The 21,224-nt window shown below is 48.1% G+C and overlaps 1 protein-coding gene across 4 annotated transcripts; it reads right to left on the bottom strand.

Moving 5' to 3' along the window:
* Positions 1-11,756: 11,756 nt before the first annotated feature.
* LOC120373724 (cytoglobin-1-like) lies at positions 11,757-20,882 on the bottom strand. Of its 4 annotated transcripts, none has more exons than XM_039492526.1 (5): positions 20,798-20,882; positions 19,858-19,917; positions 17,707-17,823; positions 13,892-14,114; positions 11,757-12,027 (listed from the first exon to the last, which is right to left on the bottom strand). In XM_039492526.1, exons 3-5 carry the CDS (start codon positions 17,802-17,804, stop codon positions 11,884-11,886), a joined length of 465 nt encoding a protein of 154 aa, XP_039348460.1. In that variant the 5' UTR covers positions 17,805-17,823; positions 19,858-19,917; positions 20,798-20,882; the 3' UTR covers positions 11,757-11,883. The 4 variants fall into 4 exon arrangements, with proteins under 4 accessions (XP_039348460.1, XP_039348458.1, XP_039348459.1 ...); XM_039492524.1 differs by having other exon boundaries at positions 17,707-17,860; positions 20,798-20,844; XM_039492525.1 differs by having other exon boundaries at positions 17,707-17,863; positions 20,798-20,827.
* Between the last annotated feature and the right edge of the window lie 342 nt (positions 20,883-21,224).

The following is a 21,224-nucleotide window of genomic DNA, read 5'->3' as shown; positions in this document are numbered from 1 at the left end:
GCGTTGGAGGGGTTTGAGCTGGGGACTGTATGTGATGGCCAGTGGAGTCCTGTTGGTTTCTTTCTTGGGTTTGTCTTGCAGTAGGAGGCTTCTGGGTACACATCTGGCTCTGTTGATCTGTTTCCTTATTTCCTCGTGTGGGTACTGTAGTCTTGAGAATGCTTGGTGGAGATTTTCTAGGTGTTGGTCTCTGTCTGCGGGGTTAGAGCAGATATGGTTGTACCTCAGTGCTTGGCTGTAGACAATGGATCTTGTGGTGTGCCCGGGATGGAAACTGGAGGCATGAAGGTAGGCATAGCGGTCGGTAGGTTTTCGGTATAGGGTGGTGTTAATGTGACCACCACTTATTTGCACCGTGGTGTCTAGGAAGTGGACCTCCCGTGTAGATTGGTCCAGGCTGAGGTTGATGGAGGGGTGGAAGCTGTTGAAATCATGGTGGAATTTTTCCAGAGTCTCCTTCCCATGGGTCCAGATGATGAAGATGTCATCAATGTAGCGTAGGTAGAGAAGGGGTGTGAGTGGACGGGAGCTGAGGAAGCGTTGTTCCAGGTCGGCCATAAAAATATTGGCATATTGTGGGGCCATGCGGGTGCCCATAGCGGTGCCACTGATCTGGAGATATATATTGTCATTAAATTTGAAATAGTTGTGTGTGAGGATAAAGGCACAGAGCTCAGCAACCAGTTGTGCTGTGGCATCATCAGGGATACTGTTCCTGACAGCTTGTATTCCATCAGTGTGTGGGATGTTTGTGTAGAGAGCCTCTACATCCATGGTGGCTAGGATGGTGTTTTCTGGAAGGTCACCAATGCATTGTAGTTTCCTCAGGAGTGCTTACACTGTGTAACTTTCAGTGTTTCCATCTTCTGATAAGAGCCCAGCCCCTTCTCCTATAATATCCAGCACTCACTTGCCCCCACTCCCGCCCTCCCAAATGTGACAGTGAAAACCATGAGCTAAGGGAGACTACAGACAAACATGAAAGGTCACAGGCGGGATGATGAGGGCTTTGTTGTCCAGGAGATGTGCTGAGTTTCTGACCATGCCTAGCAGAGAGGCACCAGCAGAGCATCTCCATCTGGATGCTTGCTCTCAGGGGCTCTGTGCTCCTGGGTCACAGCATCTAACACTGTTGTTCTGGAGAGATGCAGCTTCTGAATCTCCATTCAGAAGCACTGTGAGGCCTAGATTGGTAAACAGGCAGTAACTGAATTTGGATCAGGAGCACTAGGCAGTGAGGTGCAAACACTCAGCATGGCTCTGAGCCCAGTTATCGGTGCAGCCAGCCAGGGCGTGCCTGGTCTTCTGGGTGCGCAGTGCCTCGCCCGCTGCAAGGGGCTGATAGACAAGCAGCAGGAACTCACTGCCCAGCCTTCTGGGTTTGGTCAGGAGCCCTTGGCAACGGATAGTCTCCAGGGACTTGATCCTGCTCTAGGCTGAGTGCCCTCTAGGGCAAATGGAAGTGGCGGGTGCTCAGCACCTCCAGGGAGTGCTCAGCAGGATGGTGCCTGAGAAGCGAGAGAACTTTGGCGTGGCTGGTGGTAAGATTGTGCACATTCTCCAAACCGTGACACTGCAAAGATTCCCCTGGTGCTTAGCAGACAGCTGGGCTGCGTCCTGCTCCCAGTGAGGACACATCCCCCATTGCGAGCCATGGGAGCAGGATAGGGTGACCAGACAGCAAGTGTGAAAATCGGGATGGGGTGGGGGGTAATAGGAGCCTATATAAGAAAAAGACCAAAAAATCAGGACTGTCCCTATAAAATCGGGACATCTGGTCACCCTAGAGCAGGATTAGCCCAGTGTTGGTGCTTGCACTGGACACACTGGTTGCAGAGGCTCCGGGGAGTCTGCCAGGACCCCAGGGAACAGCAAGTGTGAAATCCTGGCTTGGCTCCACAGAGGCAGAGCTGCAGCTGGGACAGTCCCACCCCCGGCACAGCCCCCAGCACAGAGCAGGGACAGCAGCAGCTCTACGAACAGATTTCATAGGGAGGCAGACAAGATCCTGGAACTGCAATGCCAGAGTGAGAGACACTCCTCGATTCCCTTGGGCCCCTCCAATCCTGCTTCACACCATCCCTCAAATTGAGTCTGTAATAAAGCAATGCTTTATCAGGAAAACGGGGCCTTGAGCTCAGGGGAGGAGGCTCACCATCAGGGCCGGCTCCAGACCCCAGCGCGCCAAGCGCGCGCTTGGGGCGGCATGCTGCGGGAGGCGCTCTGCCTGTCGCTGGGAGGGCGGTAGGCGGCTCCGGTGGACCTCCCGCAGGCGTGCCTGCGGATGCTCCACTGGAGCCGCGGGACCAGCGGACCCTCCGCAGGCACGTCTGCGGGAGGTCCACCGGAGCCACGGGACCGGCGACCACCAGAGTGCCCCCCCCCGCGGCGTGCCGCCATGCTTGGGGCGGCGAAATTCCTAGAGCCGCCCCTGCTCACCATGGCATTCAGGCAGAGTAAAGCAAAAAAGATCCACCTCTGACATCCTACCCCATGCCTCCTGGTACCCCCCATCACAGCACATCCTGGGCTTTGTGGGGATGTGTGAGCCTAGTGGAGCGTGTGTGTCTATGGACAAGGGAGTGTGTGTGGACAGGAGCAATGTATGTGTGTGGGGAGGCGAGGACATGAGGGATTCCCTCAGAGTGTCAGGGATCATGGACAACATTTCATCACTGAGTAATGAGGAAATCACTACCTGAATGTGAGATACAGCGCGAGATCGCAGACAGCATCCTTCTCCAGAGTGAGTGACCTGCCCCCAGGGCAGCAGCGGAGAGGAACGACAGAGGGACCCAGGGGATCAAACCCCAGACACTGTGTGTGACCCTGTCCAGGATGGGTTGAATCCCCCCTTCCAGGCTTCTGAGGCCTCTGTCTCTGGCCACACTCTGCCAACATTCGTACAAACAGCTTGTCATACCAATAACTTCCCATTGAACCTAAGAGCATCCATGGAGCTAAGCATGTGCATGTGCAGGAGGGTGTGTGTCTGTGCTTGGAGGGAAGGTGCATGTGTGTAAAGCAGGGGAGAGACTATGTGTGAGTGGTGTGGGGCAGTGTGTTTATAGGGAGGTATGTGTCTGTATTTGTAAGGGGCAGTGAGTATAGGGGGCAGGTTAGGTCGCTGCATTATTATGATGTGTCCATTCATTGTAATACATTATTGCTGATTGTCCAATATGAGATCCCAGCTATGCCCGTGGCTGCCTTGGGCACAGCAGAACAGAGCTGCTCCTGTGTGTCAGAGAGATGGGGGGGTTTGAAATGTGCCCCTGTACCCATGCGCTAGGCTGCCCACTGCAGCTCTGGGCCATGGCTGACAGCCACATGAGCGCTGGAGAAGCCAGGACCAAATGGTATAAAGGCCAGGCTGGGAGCTGCAGCGAGACTCCAAATCGACCCCGACACCACAGGGCACCACCCAGCTTCTCCTATGCTCAGATCAGGTCTGTGAGGGGCAAGATCAACATAGAGGACTGTGGGGGGAAGAGAGGTGCCACTGTGGGGGAGGTTTAGGGTCCCTGAGCTGTCTCTCTCCAGGGATGTGCTGCCAATAGTTTACCAAGGGGCTCCCTTTTGCCTGTGAAAGCCCATGTTCCAGGGTGTGCTGCGGAGACACAGGCAAGGGGGTGGGTGATCTGCTTGTTTGCCCATTTAGATAACCTGCTCTCCCACCGGCAAGGAGAAAGGCAGCCCACTGGCAAAGACACGGACTCAGCAGCTTCTGCTGGACATGGCCAGGCTCTGTGTACTGAGCGAGTGCAGCGTGCTGCTGGCATCATTGCAAAGGGAGACAGGTGGTGGCTGAGTCCAGCCAGCCCCCGGGTCTCTGACAGTTATTCATGTTTTTTCATCTTTTACCAAAGTTTTGTTTCGTTTTTCCTTTTCTTTGAGGTTTGCAGTTTCTGTGATGAGTAATAACTTTGATGGGTCAATATAAAGGCATTTAACCCCCCATCCCCAAACAGTAAGAATTAAGTGTTTGACAGTGTTAAAGATTAAAGGCTAGATTTTTAAAAGTACTCAGGTGCCCAGTTCCCTAGCCATGTCAATACTTTTAAAAATTCTGACATTTGACAGGCTCTACTCCTAACAGCAATGCTCTACAAATCCCCAAATATTGGCTAAGTGCTCAGGCCAGAAAGGGTAAAAACAAATAATGTGTCACCCCCTTATTAGCACAGTGCCAGTGGGATTTTGGACTGCTGCTGCATGGTCTGAGAATCAAGTGTCAAACCACATGAACTGAGGACTGTTGCCGCAGCAAACATTTTTTTGTGTGATTTTGATTGTGTTGTTTTTTTATTTGATCCAGTGTTGTTGGTCTGTGGGTGTGAGAGAGCATGGGGCTAGTGTTGCGAGTTAGATCCCCGTGATTGGCTAAATCACCATGCCACATTGTCCTCACAATTGCTGGTGGTCAAACAGGTGGGCAGAGTCTGCCCTGGATTAAATACATCTGCATTTTTTTAATCACCTTTGGGAGTTGCAAATAGCTTTTTAATGCAAAAGTGGTTCAAAAAACCATCAGCTCGCTGCTTTGGTTAATACACTTGGGTAACAAAGCCAGAAGGGCTAAACGTTTCTCTATGGAATTTTCATGGGCTGTATTAATGTGAAGCTTTAAAAGTGCAAGCAGCAAAAAGACAAAGAAGGGTCCTTTTCCCATCTTTATCCAGTCTAGATGTCCAGCCAATGGCATAATAAGAGTTTATATCATTGTAGACATCTCAAAAACATATAAACAGCAGTTTGAGGCTGGTCTTAGCTTTATAAACATCTGAAAGAACTAACTGTAAGTCAGTTTGTCAATTTGTAAATCCCAGTTTCAGGAGACAGAAGGTACAAACCTTAACAAATAAATAAGAACGTGTTTTTTCTTTTTACTTTAAAATAAAATAAGTGTGATTTATGATCTAACTTCTGATCCACTTCTAAGTAGATTTGGTTCAGAGCGGGAATGCTGAGTGGAAGCCTGAGCTCCGAGTTGGCCAAGATAACAGACGTCTCACTCAGCTTGCTCCATAAATGTTTATGAAAGTCAGCAAAAGCTGGGAGACAAATAGACTGGTACAAACTGGAGTGTTTAAATAAAAAGAGCTGTGCTAAGGGGTCTGCCAGGCCCCTGGTAGACTCATGGGTTGGCATGACAATGAACTGAATGATTCTAGAAATGGGAGGAAATGTTTAGAGCTGAAATCTCCAGAATATGTTTTGATTGGTGAATGTTAGTGGGATGAGATCAGTAAGGCCAACTCTCATGATTTTATTGTTACTCTAGCGATTTTTGGGTTGTTTTTTTACCTGACTCATGAAAAGATGACAAAAGGCACCAATTCATGAATTTCAAAATGTCCACCATCTCCCATTACTGTCACTGGGTCTGAAGCAAGCAAGATGCCACCATTTCCCTACAGGCTGTGGGGGGACGGGGGGCAAGATGGAGGCTGAGATGGTGCAGGGGGTGGGGGCAGAAGGGAGGCTGAGGGAGCAGAGGGATGGGAAGCCGAGGGAGTTCAGGGAGATTGAGTGGGGGAAGCTGACGAGGTTCAGGGGTGTGGGACAGGAGGGAAAGAGGAAGGCAGAGGACAGTGATGGTGTTGGAAAGGGTTGGCAGCTCCCCTAGCCTGGGGTGGGGAAGGAGAGGCCTCTCTGAGCAGCCAGGAGAAGGTGCGTTGCAGTGTTGCCAGCTCTTGTGAACTGGTGGTGAGTGAGAGGATTTTGGAGCTGGCAGGAGGAGCTCTCCCAAGTCCCAATTCTGCGAGTTGCAGGGCTGGGCATGGGGGTAGAGCTCTGCAAGAGCCTTGGGGCTAAGGATGCAGCCCTGCTCTGGCCTGGACCCTGCCTTCACCTGTGGCTGTAGGGCAGCGGGAGGATCCCAGAGCAGTGGAAGGCAAGGAAATGCTGCTGCTGGGTCAGGAAAGTGCTAGGCAATGACTGGTAGTTCCCCTGTCTTGGGGCGAGAGGAGGGTACATGGAGTCGCGAGCTGAGCAGCCGGAGAGCTGTGCATTTTTGTGTGCATTACAGGTTGACAATTCTTACATCACACGCACACCCGGCCCTGACTCTGAAAGGCGATTGGATCTTTTTGGGTCAATCTCATGATTTTGGGGGTCTGATTCATGAATTTTGCTCTCGCGAGGTTGGTGACACTGTGAGGTTGCCACCCATTTTTTCTGGGGATCAGTTAGTGGGAGAAGTGGGATGCCTGGACTGGAAGGAGGCAGCCGCCCCCACTGTCTCCTGGGAGTCTGTGATGACAGCATTGGGCCTTCACTGTCCTGCTCCTGACAGATATCCTGACCAGACCAGGCCAGAAAGGGAACCAAATGACACCATCCCTTCTCCAGCTTCAGCTAGATCCTGAACGCCACCCGGAATGTGAGATGTGGGTTCCTGCTGTTACCCCATCCCTTGTACATTATTTCCCTCCACACACACTTTATTTCTCCTCTTCTCTCTCTCTCTCCTTTTGCCATTGTGTAATTCAGAGATTCCAGGCCAGAAGGGACCATTGTGAACATCTAGTCCAGGGGTAGGCAACCTATGGCATGGGTGCCGAAGGCGGCACGTGAGCTGATTTTCAGTGGCACTCACACTGGCCTGGACCCTGGTCCTGGCCACCGGTCCGGGGGGCTCTGCATTTTAATTTAATTTTAAATTAAGCTTCTTAAACAATTTAAAAACCTTATTTACTTTACATACAACAATAGTTTAGTTCTATATTATAGACTTATAGAAAGAGACCTAAAAACGTTAAAATGTATCACTGGCACGTGAAACCTTAAATTAGAGTGAATAAATGAAGATTCAGCACACCACTGATGAAAGGTTGCTGACCCCTGATCTAGTCTCACCTCATGCATAACACAGGCTGGAGAACTGGCCCAAAATCATTCCTAGAAAAGATTAATAAATTATTCTTTTAGAAAAACATCCAATCTCGATTTTAAAATGGTCAGAGATGGAGAATCCACCACCCCCTTTGGTAAGTTGTTTCAATGGTTAATTACTCTCACGGTTAAAAATGATGCCTTATTTCCAGTCTGATATATTAAGAGCCTGTCAGAGCCAGCAAAGCCTACTCCCCTTTTGCAACATGTCTCTGAGTGGAGAGGCAGCTACCAGCAATGCCTTCAACAGCCCCGTGCTGGGAACAGTTTGCCAGGTCCTGAGCAGACCATGGGCCAGGCCTGTGTTTCTCCCGCGGTGAAGTTGCAAGTGAAAATTGGCACCAGAGCCAGAACCTTTGTTGTTATTTTTGCTCCACTTGTGTGTGTGATTGTCTTGTTTTGTCTCAAAGAAACCAGGATTGGATTCCAAGCACACCACCACCAGCAACAGCTCCAGCTTATCTCAACTATCTGCTTCTTTTTTCCCCTCAAAAGGACAGTTAATACAGAGATTTCCTCTACAAAAAACTCTCTACAGGTAAAGAGAAAGGAATAAGCCTTACTTAATACTTCACATTTCAAATGCTTTAGCTGTTTTTCTTTCTTTTTCTGTGTCTTTAATAAAAGCTTTAAATGATTTTAATGGTGGTTATTACAATGGGAGCTGCCAGCAATAACTTGCTATGAAACTTCAGGCCACACTGAACTCTTTAATCTTGTAAGAGTTTCAGGGGAAGCAGTGTGTCCTAGTGGATAGAGCACTGTACTGGCCTGGGACTCAGGAAACCTGGGTTCTAGTCTTAACTCTGCCACTAGCTTGCCAGGTGATCTTGGAAAGTCCCTTCAGCACCCTGTGCCTTGGTTTCTCCATCTGTCAAATAGGGATAATTCTGACCTCTTGTGTAATGCACTTTGAGGTCTGCTGATGAAAAGCTGGTGGTATTATTTATTAAAATCTTACCCATTGTTGGGCCAGACCCTACCTTTATCAACACAGCCTGCCCTGGATGAGAGCTGTGTGCATGCTGAGCTTGGGGACAGGGCTGAAGCCTTCCTTCGGTGGGCTCTGCACTGTGACCCTGGCAGGAGTGACAGGATCAGTATGGCTGAGCTCAGAACAGATGCACAAAATGACAGTGTGGCCATAAACCTCTGCTGCCTCCAGATGGCGCTGTCAACCTGCTTTATACTCATATAGCTACCGCTAACAGTGCCAACTGGCTCCAGATACTGTACCAACCCAACCAGCGAAAGCTAGAGATGGGTCTGCCACACAGCTGGGTCTGAACCTCCAGGAGGTTAGTGCTGTCTGACACAGGGCTTGGTTTCAGCCCACTATAGAAAGAGGGAGCAACCATAATAGCTGGATCTGGATCCTGCCCAGGTTCTGAACTACACTCCAGAATTGAGGGGGCTTTGCCACCAGCTTTGCTTTGAATTGGAGTGAGGCCAGATCCAGCAAGAAGGAAATTACATGAGCATCAAACGCCCAACCAGAAAAATCCCGCCACCCGTGCAGTTAATAACACGCAGTTAATAACTAACCCAGCACCCGTGCAGTTAATACCCAGGCAATAGAATATCTGGCACATTACAAAGCTGTCCAGTTCTCACAGTTCTAGGAGTCACATTAATGGGTGACACAATCCATTCTGAAGTGTGGTTCTGCCCTGTAGAGTGACTTTGTGGCCTTGTCTCAGGGATTTCTGATCCAATCTGACCAGTTGCCAACTTTCATGTGGTAAATAAACATGCCGACTTTCACAATGAGCCAAAAACCAAGCTAATCCCATTTCAAAACAAGCCAGTCCCTAAGAACCCTAACACACTTTGTGACTAGATCTCCCCGGCCTGCAGTCTGGGACTGTGGTGGGCCTGCTGTGCACCCCTGACTCCTTACCCCTGCTTGCCCCTGCTTGCTGGGAGTCAATAAAAAAAAAAAAAAAAAAAAAAAAAAAGCAACAAGCTGAAAGCCAAACAAGCTACAAGCCAAAAACTAGCCAACAAGCAACTCACAAGCCAGCTAAACCAAAACTAAGCCCAATTTCTGCATTTTTGTTGTTGTTTGTTTGTTTTGCTGGTTTGGCATGTCTGAGTCTGACCTGCTGGCAAGTTCAAAACTGTTCTCACTCTCAGCCCTGCCTCCTTTAATTGGCTCAGTTGGGCCCACCTGCTCCGACACACGGGCGCTGGCCTGATCTACCCATAGGGACCGGCTACCCTGCAACAGGGCCCTACTCCCAGCCATAGCTGTGTATGTTAGTGACAGCTCTGTCTCATTCCTACTGCCCCTGCAGAGCCAGCCCAGCTCTGGGAGAGGGACCTGAGGTCTATTCCCGATTCATTCAGCACAGTCAGTGCCATTAGATGAGTTCCCACTCCAGGGCCAAATTGATCATGCAGTGACACCTGGGTACATGAAGAGAGCAGGGTGCACAGCTGGAACGGAAAGCAGTATCTTTATTGCCATTGACAATGCATGAACTGGGAGAAGCCCCATGTGACTATCAGAGCCTGTGGACTGTGGCAGGGCTGGAAGAACAGTCCATTAAGAGTAGTGGAACCCAGAGGTCACCCACTCCCATCACGTGGTGTGACCCTTTAAGATTTTGAAAGGTCCAATATATATGCAAGGACTTAGGAGACAGTGATAGAGGAAGCTGTTGCCTCCTCCACCCCCCAACACCTTTTAGGGTTGCTGACCCTGGAGTCTCCAGGAAATAAAGATTAATCTTTAATTAAAGATTATGTTACATGATAAAACAGCCAGGAATACATCCTACCAAAGCTGGCAACCCCACCTTTCATAGCAGGGCAGGCACCAGCAAGACAGTGCTGCCTGCTGAACTTTCAGAGGCTGCTGACTAATTGGGCGGAAGGGGCCAGCTGAGAAGAAGCTGGCTAAGGCCCTGCACCTGGCTAACTCACAACCTAGCTCCAAGGAGGAGAGCTGGGGACTCTGGTTTAAGGAGAGAAAGAGAGACTGAAAGGTAATGGGAAGAGGGCCCAGAGGACAGGCCTCAGAGGAGCCCTGTAGGCCAGAAGAACCTTTGGGACCATTGTTTGGACTTGTTATCCTGAGAAGGGATTGACCTCAGTGACCTAGTTGGAGGGCTCAGCCACACGAACCCTGGGAGAGAGAGAATACTTTGGGGAGAAGGAAACTGAGACAGGGAGCACATGTAGGGCCACAAAGGGGCATGCTGGAGGGCAGTACCCCTAGACAGGCCTGTTAGAGCTGAAACCCAAATTTAGACCCCATGAAACCAGGGGCTCTCTTAGAGGTGGGAAGTCTTTGTAACCCTTTTAAAAATCCAGTAGTAATTGGGTGAAAAAAACCACAACAGATCTTCCCTCTACAGGAGGATAGAATGTGGAACTAACTGCCAAGTGAACTCTCAGGGAATGGAGGGAGAGCCCTGTCCCCGTTCTGTGGAGCAGGTGACCCAGAATAAGCTGTATAGAAGCCTACAAAGGAGGAGTACCCCTCTACTGGTACCACACAGAGAATATTCTCCACTTTGTGAGGTAAGCATAGCTGGTGGATGGCTTCCTGCTACTCAAAAAAAAAAATGTTTTGAACCTCTAGGGAACACACTGTTTCCTGTGGAGTTAACCAATGAGCATCCAAGCTGTCCGATGGAGGCTGAGAGGTTGGGATGTGTCATCAGACCATGGTTCTCTGAAACAAAAGGGGAGGGTAAAGGGAGGGAAGATACGAGCACTCCGCACAAAATGGAGATGTTGAGAACAAAACTAATCAAGGACCCAAAGGACATGAAGAGAAGAAACTATTGAATTGACCATACCCCAATGTTAGGAGCCTAGGTAACAAATGAGAGGAATTGGAATTGCTCATTTATTAGCATAAATTTGGCCCAGTTAGTATTACTGATACTTGGTGGGATGATTCCTGTGATTGGAATGTTAAAAATCCATGGTTAGATCCTATTTTGGAAGGCTCAGTGGGCAAAAGGGGAAAGGGTGTGGCAGTCTACATAAAAAATGGCACTACCCATTTTCAAGTTACTGATAGCTGTTAGAAAATGATCTTGAACACTTACTGATCAGTGTCCTAACTGGCAGTGGTTCTCAAACTTTGTTGCACGGCAACCCCCTTCTGACAACAAAAATTACTACACGACCACAGGAGGGGGACCAAAGCCTGAGCCCCATGACCGCAGGCAGAGGAGCCAAAGCCAAAGGCTTCAGCCCATAACCTGAGCCATGCCACACAAGGCTAGAGCTGAAGCCTGAGCCCTGTCACCCTGGGTGGTGGGCCTCAGGCTTGGGCTTGGCCCTGGGCGGTGGGCCTCAGGCTTGGGCTTGGGCCCCTGGCGGTGGGGCTCGGGCTTGGGCCCTGGGCAGTGCAGCTTGGGCTTGGGTCCCAGCAAGTCACACCAGCCCTAATGACCACATTAAAATGGGGTTGTGACCCACTTTGGAGTCCTGATGCACAGTTTGAGAATCGCTGTGGGAAGCAGGTAAAGCACAAGATGGGGTGTTAGTGTGCGCTACAGACCACACAATCACACTATGGACACGTGACCACTGACAAATTCAGACTGGAAATAAGGTGTAAATTTTTAATAGTGAGAGTAATTAACCATTGGGTCGTGAGGGATTCTCCATCTGACAATTTTTAAATCTCTGGATGTTTTTCTAAAGGATCTGCCCTAGGATTGCTTCTGGCCTTGGAATCTGTGAACATGGACGGCAGATTATCCCACATCTGCCTACTGTAGGGCGGCTCTTCCACCCTTTCTTCCTCTGTCTGACATGACCCTGACTCGATGAATCTGGGTCTGCTGCAGTCTAGCAATTCCTATGTTCTGAAATCAAACACTGATCAAGAAAAATGTTGCTGAGCTTCCCTTTATTCCATCACATCTAGAACTATTTCCATATATATATATTATAACAACATGAACAGTACAAAGAGACTAGTCTCCTCTCTTCCATAGCTATAGAGTGACTGTGGCCACTTCAGGACTTGGAAGTGCTTACGTAAGATGCATTTATTTGTTCAGAGAGCAGACCAAAGAGCTTCTCCCAGGAGAGGGACACGTCGGTGCTGAATTCATTTCCTAGGAGGTCTTTGCAGACACTTAGGATCACCTGAAACATGCTCTGTCAAAGGAACACAGAGCGAGTGAGACACAAACACAGAATTGCATTAAGGTTGGTAACTTCTTCAGCTTGAAAAGAACCAATTCTGAACAAGCAGTGCGGTGCGGTAACCCTGGAGTGACAGGCAGAACTGCCTGCCAGTTGTCAATCCTCCTACATCCCTTGGGAGCAGGAGCCCAAACTGACTGCCCCAGTTCCCCTCACCTCTAGGGCTGCCTACTCTCACCTCTCTGTTTGTGTCTCAAAGTTAAATTCTTGCGGCTTTTGTAGAGCAGCAGATCTTGTGTGCAGACATTGGCTCAGATGTGAGGGAGCCACGGAGCTGAGGGTCATCCAGGGCTCCCCGCCCTAGGGTTAGGGTTCCTATAGGTAGGGTACTAGAAATTAGGGTTAGGATTCCTATGGGTAGGGCTCCCCACTCCAGGATTAGGGTTCCTATGGGAAGGGTACTTAGAGCTAGGGTTAAGGTTCATAGAGTAAGGAACCTCACCCTAGAGTTACGGTTCCTATGGGTAGGGTATTTGGAGATCAGGTTAGTGTTCCTATGGGTAGGGCTCCCGGCCCTATGGTTAGGATTGCTATGGGTAGGGGACTTGGAGCTAGGGATAGCATTCCTATGGATAGGTTACTTGGAGCTAGGTTTACTGTTCTTATGGATAGGGATCCCCGCCATAGGGTTAGGGTTCCTATGGGTAGGGTTCTTGGAGCTAGGGTTAGGGTTCCTATGCATAGGGTATTAGGAGCTAAGGTTAGGGTTCCTATGGGTACAGCTCCCAACCCTAGGATTAGGTTTCCTATGGGTAGGGTGCTTGGAGCTAGTGGTAGGGTTTCTATACCTGGAGACATTGCACTCCCTGTCACCTTACTAGCCCTCTACAGCTCCTGACTTTCTCCATGTAAGTTACTGCTGTGGGCGTTACGGGGTGTCAAACAATTACATAGGGGAGGGGAGGTGGGGCGCAGCCAAGAACAGGAGTGGAGGCATCCATTGGATGCTCTCTTTACTGAGACATGGACTATTCTATGAAAACATTTGAAAAACTACGAGTGGAGGCTGAACCTCATTTTATTATGTCTTGCCCATATTTCTGCACCTACAACCAGTAACTGTACTTATGGGCTGTTTGCTCCAACTTCAGCATCGTGGGGGATGGACCTAACACTGATCTCTGCAGGACTCATTAGATGCCTCCCCCAAATCTGCACCTTCCCAATGTTATTCTCTTTAGTTGAGGCTTCTGGAACCAGGGTTCAAACCAAGTGTCAGTGTTTGCATCTAAGCCCGTTTAAGTGCATTTTTCTGGTATTTTTTCATTAGAAGCTAAATTACTTTGTAAAGATTTTGTGATGAGAAGAAGGATGATGTGGGTGTGGATCTGGCTGTGGGTCCAGAGATCTGAGTCAGTTCCTAACTTTGCCACAGACTCCTGATGTGATTTGGGGAAAGTCACTTATCATCCAAGTTACCTCTCTGTAACATAGGGGCTATCCCTTCTTTGTTTATCTTGTGTTGGGGGGCTGTAAGCTTTCTGGGGCGAAGACTGTTTATTACTGTATTTGTGTACATAGTCCAGATCAACAAGGCCCTGATCTTGGTTGAGGCCTCTGGGGATTATTGTAATAAACGTCTGTGATCTCATTTTCCATTTGATCGCACAAACAATTGAACTTGCGTGGCATGGGTGCTTTATTAACTCTAATGCTTATTGCACCTGCCTATGCTAACCTGCTTTTTAACAACCATGTCAGAATGTGTGAACATACATAATTATGCCTCTGGGATACTGATCTGTCCCCTGTGCCAGAACAAATAGCTGTAATCTCTAAACAAACGTGTTCCCTTGATGTCTGCGTGCATCGGTACCTGAAAATGCATTGCTGGCACTTGGTGCACATTCTTGTGCTTGTCTGCTAGACGGTCCAGAATCCTGCAGGCCTGCTTCCAATTGTCCAGGTTTTCAACCACTTGGTTGAGGGCAACCATGACTCTCCGGCCATGGAAACGCACCAGCGGATCCTCCTGCAGGTTGCCTTCAGTCGGGATTGTCTTGAAGTATGCTTTTGTCTCAGGATAATCTTTGAAGAGTCTGTATTGGGATGAAACAATAGTGACTGAAAATCACAAATTAGCAAAGCAAGCCCGCTGTGGCTGTGGCTTTAAGAGAATCTCCAGGATGGGAGATGACTGTGGGAGGAGGCTGTTGGTTTTAGGTTAGACTGATAGATTGACCGGAGTTAAGATGCTCTGTCTATATGTTAACTATGTATCTAATAAAGACCATTGTTAAATTACTAGCAATGAATTATTATTAAGCTTAGTGGATTACTTGAATATAAAACAACACATGGGACCAGGAGGGAAGCAAGTGATAAAAAGAACTGGAAGAAGTTTAAAAACAAACAAACCCTAAGGTAATAGTTACTCAGCAGTGAAAAACAAGTTTGAATTAAATAATATGGATCAATTAAAAGTTCCTACATTCTAAAAATGTTGCAAAATGCTGAAAAGGTTTAAACAAATATTTGATTTATTTTTGAGAGCATAGAGATCTACTTATAAGACAGAAAAAGATTGTCATCTTTTCAAATATCGTAGGCACTGAAGCAATTTCGTTATATAATTCATTTGAGCTTAATGTTAGAGAACAAATTGACTATGAGTTTGTCTTAGAAAAAATTGAGGCATACTGTTTACAAACAAGAAATGAAACATTTTTGAAATATTTCAGTTTCACTCAAGAAGTCAAATGGAGGAAGAGATTTTTGAATAATTTTAACAGATCTAAATATAAGAAGTCAGACACGTAATTTCCAGAATCAATATGAGATAATGGTAAGAGATCAAATAGCAATGGGTATACAAGATATTAGTGTAAGAAAAAGACTGTTAGAAGAGCCAGATCTAAATCTGGAAAAAGCAGCCAGTGAAATACATGCCAAGAAAAACCTTTCTTGCTATGTGACTGTTTAACAATATGTTCCCTCCCATTCAAAGGTGACATGTGTGGGGGACCCACAGATCATGTGCCTTCCCCCTCCCTGATTTCTGCCAGGGTTTGCCAGTCCCACTTGGACACATGGTGTGGCTGGGCCCCCCTCCCTGCACAGTAACTTCCAGAGCCCATGAGCTGCGACCGGGAGAGGCAGGAGCAACAGCTGGAAGCTGCAGGGAGGAGCCTCTGCTTTCTGGGAGGGCAGGCTGAGGGTAAGGGGGTGGGGCTCAAGCTGTTCTGGGGGCTGCTGAACCTTGACACTGTGCCCTCCTGCTATCAGCAGGTACTGGTTGTCTTTGAGCCAGAGTCTTGGGGCTTGGTCCCCAGTTACAGTACGACCGCTTACCAAAACAAAGGTGCTCCCACTTTCAGGCCCCATGTGGACCGCCAGGGTGCATCAGTAGGTCTGAGACCATAAACACTGGAAATCTGGCAACAAGGCCGGTTCCTGAGAGTTCCACATCAAAGTTCAGAAAAAGTTCCCGTCATGACTTCTTAATCCCCTCCGGTTGGTGCTAATTATTGTTGCCCTGAGACATTATGCTCTATGTTACCAGGTCAAAGAGGTCATTGGACCCTCTCCCCAGGTACTAATCTCAGTGAATGGTGATGACTTTTCTTAGTTGGGACAGTAACAGTAGCAATTCTGGTTAATGGGGACGTATTTGGCCAGTACTGAGGCTTCGTAGATTTTTAAGGCCAGAGGCACTATTAGATCATTTAATCTGACCTCTTTGCATAAAACAGGCCACAGAATTTAGTCTAGTTACTCCTCCAGTAAGTTCAGTTGCATGGTGTCTAGCCAGGGTGAAACATTAAATTGAGGCTTCTTATTACAGAGTTTGTCAAATACACATTAAAAGAACCCCTGTATTTTGGTTCAGAAAGTCATTTTATTTCATTATGTTTTTTCAGACTGATATATTTAATGGCCTCTTCTCTTAATTGTGACAGCTGCTTAACTGTTTACTGGGGTGTCCAAAAGGACAAACATGGGGTAGGTCCAGGTGGCAAAAAACAAAGGATATTTGAAGGAAGAGGACCCCCTTAATCCAGATCATTCCCTCTCAGAGTGAACTAGCCCCCTCTCATAGTGTGGCTCTTGTCCTGTATTTGTAATAGCTGCTATTTTAGCTAGCCAAATTCCCAAGGGTGCTTGAGAGTGACAGCTGGAACATTACAAAAGTCCAAGTGTGAACAGATGGGCTTCAAGGAATTTACAAAACAGTAATGCTCAGTAGCTTGGACCAGCATTTTTAAATGTGCAGCAATATCACCCCTCAGTGACAGAGGATAGAAACTGGCTAATTCACTCCCAAAACTGTTCAGTCCCTTTGGTAGATCACCTGATGCACACTCATTAACAAAACCTCTTAGAAGAACAGATTATCCTGGAACACATCTGGCCAGCAACTATTAAAGGGAATAACAGTGTGTCCCCAGTGAATGTAGTAGGAGGGGAAAGGACTCCTGCACAGTGAGCAGCATAATAAAGGGCAGAATGAAAGGAGCAGTTATATTTGTAATGAATATTATTTCTAAGCACATTTCCAGTTTGAATAACCCTCTGCAGCTCAGAGACCAGACAGCGAAGGGGAGAGGCAGAATGAGGGAGCATGTGTCCTCTTGAACCTCATGCCAAACAGACAAGAAAGATGCATGTTGTCACTGTCCACCAGGCAGCTCTGTCCCCTTAGTCCAAAGGCCAAGCTTCAGAATCTATGGATTTAGAATTTGAACTGAACCTGGAGTTAATTTATCAAATGAAACAAAACCACACACTGAAGATGAGAGGAGCTCAGAGAGCAGAGCAAACCTGCTCATCCCGTCACAGTGTAATGCCCTAAGTCTTCACTCTCAAGCAGCACAGAGACAGAGAGGGATGTTTCATGGGGAAGGAGAAGGGGGGGGAAAGTTTCCAGTGAAGCAAAACCAAATGTGTAGTGCTCTAATATGACCTTTATTTGCAAGTCTGTCTCGTGGGCAATCACAGTCCCTATATAAATACACTCACAGCAGGTATATGCAGTGTTGTTGTAGCCATGTCGATCTCACAATATTAGGGAGACAATGATAAAAGACAAAAACACCACATTACCTGTGGGAAGAACACTTTTCACAAAGCAGTCACTCTGTATCTGACCTATGAGTCCTCATCCTCAAAGGAAACATACACAAAATTTTCAAAAGATGAGCCTGGGAGCTTAAATTCATAACTCTGCTGCTAGACACTAACAATCAGGATCTTAATAAAGTCACTGGATTTATGGCTTATTACAACAATCTGTATCCCATTAACTCTCCTTTTAGTCCTATGACTGCAGGGGTATTACCAGGCCACTTCACCTTGAATGGTCTCTTCGCATATATTCTATTTATGCTAAACTATCTGTTCCACTTTGTATTAAACTGGCACACTCTTGAGTACCTTTTCCAGCCCTAAAGAAGAGCGCTGTGTAGCTCAAAACCTTGTTTCTCTCACCTACAGAAATTGGTCCAATAAAAGATATCTCACAACAGCTCTGTTTAGTAGAGACAGAAGGAACAACAGTGATGATATCAGATGTCACAAACAAGCACAGAAGAAAGCTACATTTTGTAGCATATTTTACACTACAGTGTGAATTAAAATGAAAGCAGGAACTAAACCCAGATAAGCAGGAAGCCCTTGAATGTCATGACTTACTTGATCACAACTGTTTTGCCATTCTCTTCTGGATTCTCAAACAACTTTGCCCAGATGTGTTGGATATTCTTCTTATCAGCATGAGTTAACAAAGCCATGATGCCCAGAGGATGCTCCCTGGTGAAATGACAAGATAGCAGACGATTTGCAGCCCCTGCTTTTGGAGGAAGCCAAACATTCTAGATGAGTTCAGACATAAATGGAACAGACATAAATGTTCCATATGAAACCACTCCTTCGACAGGAGGTGTCCTTCTGTCTGTGACACAGGGATTACTTTCATTCTGTACTTCAGAGAGACAGAGAGATATGTGGGGTTCACTTCCAAACAGAACGTGCAGACAGGACCAAAAGGGAGAATATAAGAAAAGCCAAATGAGTCATTCCAGCACAGTGTAAAAGGGATGTTTTCCAGTCAGAACTTTGATCAACTTTGAACTTTGGGGAAAGGAGTGAAATCTGATCTTTGCAGCCTGGGGCCATCTCTAGTAGAAAATATCTGCACATTTTGGATGAAGTTTCAACAGAATAAGCTCACTCTTCATGGGAAGAGAACATTCTGGGGCAGTGGAACGCATGGTATAAGTGTTCTTATTTACACTAGGCTTCCACACCATTAGGCCAATGTTAACAAGAAAACCTCCTGTCTCCTAGTGGGGATGCACAACCAAGCACCAGTAGTGACAAAGGGCAAAAACTGCTGTCTCCTGCTGGGGACAGCAAAGGGGACTGCATACAGTAAGAACCTATCAAACATCTGTGTTTTTTGACATTCTAAATATTTGAATAAATGGACTCAGGATACCCCATAGTCCTTTCCGAGGGATCCATCCAAAAAATGGCCTCTTTACACTCCGTCCCACTTTTTAGATGGTGGAGGCTGGGTGAAGCTCAGTGCTGTAGATCACTTGAAGAGTCCAAGTGGTGAGCATCCTCTTTCAAAGTTTCAGAAGCCAGTTGGCAGGCCCACTGCCTATCTCCAATTCACACCATCGCCATGGTTTTCTGAGGTGGGACTGGGAAGCACTCCCCCAGGTCGTGCTGCTCCTGACTGTGCACTGCTCTTTAAAACATTGTGACCCTGAGACATCAGGCCTATCTTAAACCCCCACTGCACTCTGGGGTATCGGCCAAAATGTAGGAGGAAGCAGCAGTACTTGGGGGAACATTTCCAGGCCCTGCTGCTTCAGAATGGGGTGGAAGGGAAGCTGTCTGCTCCCCAGAAGATCATTTTCCTAGAGATAGAAGGGTAGAGGAGATCTAGCAGCTGAGCTCCAAAATCCCATACAAATTGTAGCTGCCCAGTTGTGCCTTGGAGATGAGTTCCAGCATTGGAAGGATTAGTAGGCTGCTGAGACTCACCTCCAAGAAGATGTATAACAATGTAGAGGAGAGGCAAGGCCTGCTGGGAGTGGAAGACTGATAACACAGTTAAGAGAGCAGGGCCTCCAAAAGCTGGATTCAGATATTTTTTATACAGAACCAGACCTGGAATCTGATTCTTTTAGGTTCACCGATCACCGTCCATCAGCGAATTAGAGTTAATCTCAGCCCTGCCTCTGTAATTTGCTTTGCTGAGATGTCCCAGGCAAACTGTATGTTGGATTATTCCCCTTGGCCTTGGACTATTTAATGGCACTAATGTTTATCTCTCTGTGGTCCTAGGATCAGGGAACTCTATCAAGAAAGTCATGGTTCTACTGTGTTCTTTCCCACTGCTTCAGGTACAGGCAGCAATAAAACAGATGGTGTCTGTGCATGAACTGAGCTCTGTGACCCTCAAATCCTCATTTCGGGCCACACTCCCTGTCCTTCTTCACACATCTCCCACCCAAGCCTGAGTAGCTGGGCTTGGCACTGGAGTGGCAGAGGAGAAGGAATCCTCCCCTCCCGGCTGCACTGACAGCAAAGCTGCTCCATGGTGGCAGCTGTAGGCCCTGTGATTGCAATAGTCCTTGTGTGGCCCTTCTCCGGGGGGTGGGGCGGAGCAACGTCTGATGGATAACAGGCCTCGCCTCTGGCCCACTGCCAGTCCCTGCTGTGCAGGGGGAGCCCATGTAGGGCAGGCCAGCAGCAGGGCTCTCTGCAGGTGCAGAGGAGAGAGTAGGCTTTGCCTGTGGTGTCATTTTAGGATATATGCACGCCAGGTACCTCAGTGCTGGAATCCTGTTTCTCCTGAATAAAGAGGCGGCGGGTGCAACCGAAAGGGAACTGCAAAACAAAAGTGAGACAACTAGTGAGCTTATTTGGAAGGTGGGGGAAGCTGAGATTCCCAGCAGGGGCCTCAACAGCACAGCTGCAGTCAGGACCCCAAACCAATTCACGACTGTGTGTGTCCATCTTAATGTGAACAGTAACAAGGTTACCAAGGAAACCAGAGTTACCAGGGAAACCGCATTAAACCTCCCTTTCAAAAAGAAAATGTGTTTAGTTTGTGTTCCGTAGCTTCAGGGACCTACAAAACCACGGATCAGGCCTTTCAAACCAGCATCATTTACAGTCAACTCCTGGCCCCATCGAAAGCCATGGGGAAAAGCCCACTGACACTGGGACTGTAGGGCTCAGTCTCCGCTTATTCACCTCTAATGAGAGTCAGGAGTGCATCCATGAAAGTAAGGTTACTGGATGACACTGGTGTGACGCCTGAGTCAATGAGAGGAGATTTAGGCCCTTGTGCTTAGGAATGTGGCAATATCGTCTGTGTGCGTCTCCCCCACTTCAGAATACACCTAGAAAGTGAAGGGTGCTGCCCTGTTGGCTCAGTGAGGCTGTGTCGTGCCCAGCCCTGATCACCTCAGCACAGCCAGGGGGCAACGCTGAGAGCAGGGCCTCACACTGATTGACTGGGGGCTTCACCATGGAGGCTGCTGAGATCCAGAGTGGGGGGTGCTGCTTCCATGGAGGGGAGACCCCTCACTTGGCCTACTCGCCCTGCTTCCATGCAACGGACTATGGGGCCGAGGTCAGCCCTTGCAGCCAGGAAGCTCCATGTAGTTAAACACCAGCCCCCTAGATAGGGGAGCCAGGGGCTTGGGGCCAGGGCAGGCTGCTTCCCCATACCCCATCCTGTGCCCAGGGCCTCTCCTCTCACCACTCTGCTGGCACCTCCAACTGATGGAGCTCCCCAGCTCTGGGAGCATCTGGCAATGGAATTCTGGGGGTGACAGTTGGGGGGAGCAGGAGGGGGAGAGAGCTGAGTGAGCAATGGTGGGGGGGAAGGGAAGGCTGGGACTAGGGGGAGGGGAGAGAAATTCAGACAGAAATCTGGGAAATAATGAGTCAACAGGGGAAACCCTGGGTGTGTGAGGGGTGGGGAAAAGGAAGATACATCAGTGAAAGCTCAGGCTCCAGATCCTCCTGCTGTGGAAATGCCCATTGACAGGGCACATAGATAGAGCCATGCTTTATCTGTGAGGAGTCCTCTCACCACTATATATGGTGGGTACAAAGGTGCACCTGTCAGGGAACTGGCCAGGAACATTGCAGGGAGCAGAAGCCAGTTGCAAAGCTAGTCCCAG

This window comes from Mauremys reevesii, linkage group 10, assembly GCF_016161935.1.
Source record: "Mauremys reevesii isolate NIE-2019 linkage group 10, ASM1616193v1, whole genome shotgun sequence".
Taxonomy (NCBI): domain Eukaryota; kingdom Metazoa; phylum Chordata; order Testudines; family Geoemydidae; genus Mauremys; species Mauremys reevesii.
This window is presented reverse-complemented; position numbering and strand designations above follow the sequence as displayed.

Excerpts from the sequence above, each read along its gene's own strand:
- LOC120373724 (XM_039492523.1), bottom strand. Across the intron at positions 17,824-19,857 it reads AACAGGATTCCAGCACTGAG|GGAGCATCCTCTGGGCATCA; the intron begins GTACCTGGCGTG and ends TCATTTCACCAG. Across the intron at positions 12,028-13,891 it reads TGCCAGCAATGCATTTTCAG|AGCATGTTTCAGGTGATCCT; the intron begins GTACCGATGCAC and ends TTCCTTTGACAG.